This window comes from Bufo bufo, chromosome 10 (assembly GCF_905171765.1).
Source record: "Bufo bufo chromosome 10, aBufBuf1.1, whole genome shotgun sequence".
NCBI lineage: Eukaryota > Metazoa > Chordata > Amphibia > Anura > Bufonidae > Bufo > Bufo bufo.
In genome coordinates this window covers 146,494,447-146,500,973 of record NC_053398.1, presented here as the reverse complement: position 1 = coordinate 146,500,973, position 6,527 = coordinate 146,494,447, and the positions used below count along the sequence as shown (strand labels likewise).

General features: G+C 50.3%; 1 protein-coding gene across 2 annotated transcripts; it reads left to right on the top strand.

Annotated features, from left to right (window-relative positions):
- The first annotated feature begins 3,073 nt into the window (after positions 1-3,073).
- Positions 3,074-6,191, top strand: LOC120981090 (heat shock factor-binding protein 1-like). 2 transcript variants are annotated; one of them, XM_040410578.1, is made up of 4 exons: positions 3,074-3,232; positions 3,933-3,999; positions 5,685-5,779; positions 6,002-6,191. In XM_040410578.1, the coding sequence occupies exons 1-4, from the start codon at positions 3,188-3,190 to the stop codon at positions 6,014-6,016; spliced, it is 222 nt and encodes a 73-aa protein (XP_040266512.1). In that variant the 5' UTR covers positions 3,074-3,187; the 3' UTR covers positions 6,017-6,191. The 2 variants fall into 2 exon arrangements, with proteins under 2 accessions (XP_040266512.1, XP_040266511.1); XM_040410577.1 differs by having other exon boundaries at positions 5,999-6,191.
- Positions 6,192-6,527: the final 336 nt, after the last annotated feature.

The following is a 6,527-nucleotide window of genomic DNA, read 5'->3' as shown; positions in this document are numbered from 1 at the left end:
GAAACAGGTCACCTCCTAGACAACCCTAATCCGGGCCCTGACCACCTATCAATATGAACAGACCCTGAAGGTAGGAATATTCATAAGCAGTATACCTAGGCCCTGAATTCCCTATAAGGCCCTGGAATAAGTATAGGACCAGAGACAACCCATTCCTCCCCAGATGGACGAATGGAAGTCTCTGTCTCAGGCCCAGATACAACAACAGGGAATATAACAAATACAAACAAACACGACACTTAACTTCTGTACAGATGGAAGAACAGGAACACCAGAGACATCCTCACACCAGCTCAGCCAAACCCAAATGAAGCCATCAACCGCATAGTCAGAAGGGTGGGGTGAGACTATAAAGGGTAGAAGTGATGACCACTGAGCAACAGCTGAGAAAAGGGAAGTGGTCATTAACCCTATCAACACTGAATCAAGAGAAATCAAGGAGGCTGTTAGATTCCTCCACGCTCAGCCAATCTCCTTGATTTCCTGATATTAGTCACCTGAGGGACCGTGACACAGTGTTCATTTTTTTTTAAAAAGCACTCCCCTCCTTCATTTGCTCGCGCAGCTGTGAACGCCCCCTGCTGACTGGAGGAGAGGACGTGTGAGAGGTCATCACACTGGAGCGCAGGTCGTTTCCTCAGCTTCCAGTCAGCAGGAGGCACTAATGAGGGGCATTATTAATTCTGGGCGGCACTAATGGGGGCATTACTATTACTGGGGGGACAAAGGGTACTTTCACACTAGCGTTATTGTTTTCCGGTATTGAGTTCCGTCCTGGGGGCTCTATACCGGAAAAAAACAGATCAGTTTTATCCTAATGCATTCTGAATGGAGAGTGATCCGTTCAGGACGCATCAGTTCAGTCCCTCTTAAGTTTTTTTGGGCCGGAGAAAATACCGCAGCATGCTGGAGTTTTCTCTCCGGCCAAAAATCCTGAACACTTGCCGGAATTCATTTCGCATGCGCAGACCTTTAAAAATGAGAAACAAAAATAAACCGGATCCTTTTTTCCGGATGACAACCAGAAAGACGGATCCGGTATTGCAATGCATTTGTGATACGGATCCGCATCCGCATCCGTCTCACAAATGCATCCGTTTGCGTCTGGAACTGCCTGCTGGAATCCTCTGCCGCAAATGTGAAAGGACCCTAATGTGGACAGTATTAATTCTGGGGGGAACTAATGGGGGCTGTGACGGACTGAACCGCCACTGAGGGCCAGCCTCCTTCCTACGGACTATGGACCCAGAACTATGGAGACCCCCTCAGACCTTTTGGGGTTACAAGGAACTATGAACCCTGATTTATGTGTGGAATTTATATGCCACATATTTCCTATTGACCACTAAGGCTAAATGCACACGATCAGGATTTGCGTGCGGAAAATCCGCACTGTATGTCATGTACATTTTATTCTATGAGAATTTGAAATTCTCAGTGCACACGATGCAGATTTTTTCCGCGCGGATTTTGACCTGTGGTGCGGATTTTAAAATCCGCAGCATGTCAATTTATTTTATTTTTCCTGACCAGATTTTCTTCATTCACTTAGTAAAATCCGCACCGAAACCGCACCAATTGATGCGGATTGACCGCACAGATTTGCCTGCAAACACCTGCGGATTTCAGTGCGGATGCTCCGCACATGAATCCTGAACGTGTGCATGTACCCTAAAAGTGCAGGGTGTGGATTCAGCAACACAAAAAGGGTTAACTCTGCACTGAGACTCCCACTGATTGTGTTAGTGATGGGATTAAGATAGCTGATTATAGGAGCGGCCGACTCCTAGATGAGTAGATCACCCTGTGATACACTCAGGAGATAATCCCTTCACATGTGTCTCCTCTCTCCCTATTCATTATGGGGGGGGGGGGGGGGGGAGATGTCTGTTTGTATGTTGTTCATGGTTGATTGCGTTATGTTGTTAGACTTCTTGATCTATATCTATATCTATACTTATATACTGAGTTGATCTTCAATAAAGTGAGGTTCCTGTTTTACCCTCAACATAGAGCCTCGTCTCATGTGTGGGGGAACAGCTATATTTACTCTGGGGATTGCTATATTATACTCCCCTGGGATTACAACACGGTTCTACCCACTGGAAGCTGGATCCTGGTCTTGGGCCCAGGGTGGGTGGAAGACGGCGAGATCCCAACCTTTGGGGCGTGGCTTAACTCGGCCAGTCATTTTTGTTGGGAAAGGTGGCGACCCTTCCTGCAGCGTCCCCGGACTTGTCTCCCATGGAGCAGATCTTGGACGTCATTGGTCGGCAAGTGTGCAGGGAGCAGCGGATCTTGATGATTTGCGTGCCCATGTGCAGTCAGCGCGTCAGAAGATTCCTCAGACAAGCAGTGATAGCTGCCGAGCTTTCTACACGTGGCATCATGCTCCATACTGAATACATCCAGATCTTCTGAATATTTGGTTTACATTTTTTATCATTTGCATATCATTAACATGTCTACTGATCCTGTGACTTCAATGTTGAGGAGTGCATTAGAGTGTAAGCTCTTGTACCAATACTGGAGACTCCGCCACAGCCAGACTAATGATTCCCCCCCCCCCCCCCCCCCACTTTCCTTGTATATTTATACACTTTAATCGTTTTCTTAGCCAAACAATTATCTGAATATAGAAATTTCTAAATCCAAATTGCATCAGATAATAAAATAATTTACAGGGTGGGGGTCACATACACAGAGAGGAACCAGACAAAGACTTTCTGGATCTTGGGTCCAAAAAAGGGACACCTGGGAGGTCTAAAAATGTATCCATGTGAAGGGAGAACAATGCACCGTGTAACATTATAACATTACAAGATAATAAGACCCCAGTGAGTGGTTCCCCCGCACATGCGCAGTGCCCTCATTTCAAGGCTCCCCAATCCCTATTATTATTGGTCTATAACAACATTCTGAACGTACAGCGAGCTCCATAGTAATGACGGTTGTCACCGGTTGCCACGGGCTTCTGTCTCCAAGGCAACCAAATAGTCGACCCTACGGCCGGAAGTAAGTTTGCATTTCAAGCCTCTTTCTGAGAACCGCCGCCTCTTCTCATTGGTGGAGGTGCCAGTGCAGATGGGCGTGGTTAGCAGCGGCGCTTCCGGTGAGGTTTGTGTGGGGCTGAGGCTGCGGAGGAGGAGGAGGTGTTATTATTACCGGAGGTGACCAGAGATTCGAGATGTCAGAGACCGACGCGAAAACCGTGCAGGACCTCACGGAGGTGGTGAGTGCGGCCCCCAGGGGCCACAGAGGGCGGAGCCGAGAGGAATGTGATACCGGTGCTCTGTATCCCCTCATAACCTGACTGAATACCCATACCTCTATTAATCCGCCGGGCCCTCTGTCTCTTAGGGCCAATACTTTATTTAGGGATGTACATCTGTTGTGGGGCCCCTGGTAGTGTCCTCAGTATGGGGGCCACACTCTGTTGCTTCTACAGAGAGCACAGTTTGGGGCCACACAACCGTTGTAATATCCTGGGGGCCCTGTAGTGACCTCAGTTTTGGGGCCACACATCCGTTGTATTATCCTGGGGCTCCTGTAGTGACCTCAGTTTTGGGGCCACACATCCGTTGTATTATCCTGGTGCCCCAGTACCTCCAGTAGTGTCCTCACTTTGGGGCCACACATCTATTCTTGAGCTCCGGGGACCCTGTATCTGTTATAGTGAGCACAGTTTGGGGGCCACACATTGTTGTATTATCATGGGGCCCCAGTGCCTCCAGTAGTGTCCTTAGTTTGGGGCCACACATCTATTCTTTATCCCCAGGGCCCCTATCAGCCGGGATAAGAACAATCTGCTGGCGTTGAGGGTTAATCCGTCGGTGACGTCAGCCGCCTCCTCTGATTGGGTGCCGTATCTCGCCGGTCAGTGACATCACAGCGATGTACCGCCCCTGATTTAACCCTTTATGTCTCTCCAGGTCCAGAATCTGCTGCAGCAAATGCAGGACAAGTTCCAGACCATGTCCGACCAGATCATCGGGAGGAATATCCTGCAGTGCGCTGAGCCGGGTGACATACAGCAAAGGGACAAGATCTCTGCTAGCAGTCAGTGAGTGGGACAAGGTCTACATCCAGAGGCTGAAAACCAGCGCAGCTGAGGGTTTGTTGGGGTCAGGGCAGGTTTACAGCCTCTGCATGTTCACTGACAACAAGCACAGATCTTTAAATAGTGAATTGAAATGTCTGTTAGAAAGTGGCAGAACCTTTTTTTTTTTACCAGAATCCAGATTTATTTACACAAAATTAAATGGCACCAAATGTTATGATTGGTCCCCTTGTCCCTGGTGCTATTAGCTCCCTATTGCGCCATATACACACAGGCTGCACGCCAGATGGCGCCATTATTCCATATATGTGTCCACTGTACTGATCCTCTGTTACCATGGGAACAGTACACATCCTTATACTGCCCCTCCCGGGTGACTCCTCCCACACATCCATCAGCTGTGATGATCGTTGGGTCTGCTTCAGCTCCATCTTGTCTTTCACAGTAAACGGGGGGGGGGGGGTGTATTACTTTATTACTTCCTGTCATCTAAATATAAGGGGACTATACCTCCCATCATCTGTGGGAAGAATCCTTCTAATATCCTGAAGGTATCGCAAAACTATGACAACTCTCATCAGATCCCATTGCACAGTGCATTCGGTTTGCACTTGGTATAACGCAGCTTTTGCTCCCAGTTTTCAGCCGCTATGTGCATTACATGTCCCTGTCTCCATGGTTACAGAGGTTAAAGGGCAGACGGAGGTAGATTAGGGCTGTCCCCCAGTCATTAGGTTAACCCTTGGTTATCTGGTCCTAGTGGTGATGGGTACCATGATAGTCTCCTCCACTGCTGCTGTCATGGTTGCTCTTTTGCTCTGAGGTTACCATGGTAACATTGGCAGACTTCTGTCACTTAGAAGTATAAAGGTCACATGGCAAGGGGTCCAAGTGTTACTGTGGTAACCCCCAGAGCAAGCATAACCTTTCCATGACTGCAGCAGTGAGGACAGAACCAGTAGATCCGATGTACGGAGCGACCCGTCTCTGCCAGTACCGGGCCCCGTCTCTGCCAGTACGGAGCGACCCGTCTCTGCCAGTACGGAGCGACCCGTCTCTGCCAGTACGGAGCGACCCGTCTCTGCCAGTACGGAGCGACCCGTCTCTGCCAGTACGGAGCGACCCGTCTCTGCCAGTACGGAGCGACCCGTCTCTGCCAGTACGGAGCGACCCGTCTCTGCCAGTACGGAGCGACCCGTCTCTGCCAGTACGGAGCGACCCGTCTCTGCCAGTACGGAGCGACCCGTCTCTGCCAGTACGGAGCGACCCGTCTCTGCCAGTACGGAGCGACCCGTCTCTGCCAGTACGGAGCGACCCGTCTCTGCCAGTACGGAGCGACCCGTCTCTGCCAGTACGGAGCGACCCGTCTCTGCCAGTACGGAGCGACCCGTCTCTGCCAGTACGGAGCGACCCGTCTCTGCCAGTACGGAGCGACCCGTCTCTGCCAGTACGGAGCGACCCGTCTCTGCCAGTACGGAGCGACCCGTCTCTGCCAGTACGGAGCGACCCGTCTCTGCCAGTACGGAGCGACCCGTCTCTGCCAGTACGGAGCGACCCGTCTCTTCATATCTCCTCTTACTCTCTGTGAATGGTTGAACTCGTCTTCCTTAACCGACCCCAGCACTCGATGAGATGAGCACTCGTATCGATGACCTGGAGAAGAACATTGCTGATCTCATGACGCAGGCGGGCGTGGAGGAGGAGGACTCTGCTAACAAGGTAGGTACATCACACAAACCCAGTATCCGGGCTGCGCGCACTGGTTGCATAGGCTTACAGCTTCTAAACTGGGCCTCATGTCTTCTGCTTTAGTCACACCCAGAGCTGCGCGCACATTTCTGCTGGTTTGGGTGGAGACAGCCAGCAGCATTGTGAGTGCAGCTCTGGATGTGACAGGTGGCGTTCCGGTCACTGATGTCTTTCTTTCCCCTTTATTAGCAGGCTGCCAAACACTGAGCGGAACGGCTCGGATTTTCCACCAGCAGCGCAGGACAAGCGGAGGATTGTCCTCGGTGTTTTGTGTCACTTCTTAGCCGTGTTGTATAGTTAGATGGTTCGTTTTTTTTTTTATTTCATCCTTTTTTGTGACTTATTTTTTTTCATATCTGCAGGAAAATAAATGAGAAAAGGTCATTGGTCTCCGTCTGTTAGTTTCCTTGTGCTGCTCCCCTCCAGCGACCGCTCAGGTACGGGATGTGATGGGGGAGTCCGTGCTCCTTAGGGCTCATGCACACCGCTGTGGGTCCACAAAGCAGGATGCCGGCCGAGTGCCTGCGGCCTTTTATTTTTACTCCTGCAGAAATGTCCCATCCTTGTCCGCAAAACGGGCAAGAATAGGACATGTTCTATTGAGATGAATGGGTCCGCATCTGATCCTCAAAAAACGCGGATCGGATGTGGACCAAAACTACGGCCATGTGCATGAACCCTTGGGGTGTCTGTCATGTTGGGCTTTGTTTACGTTGTG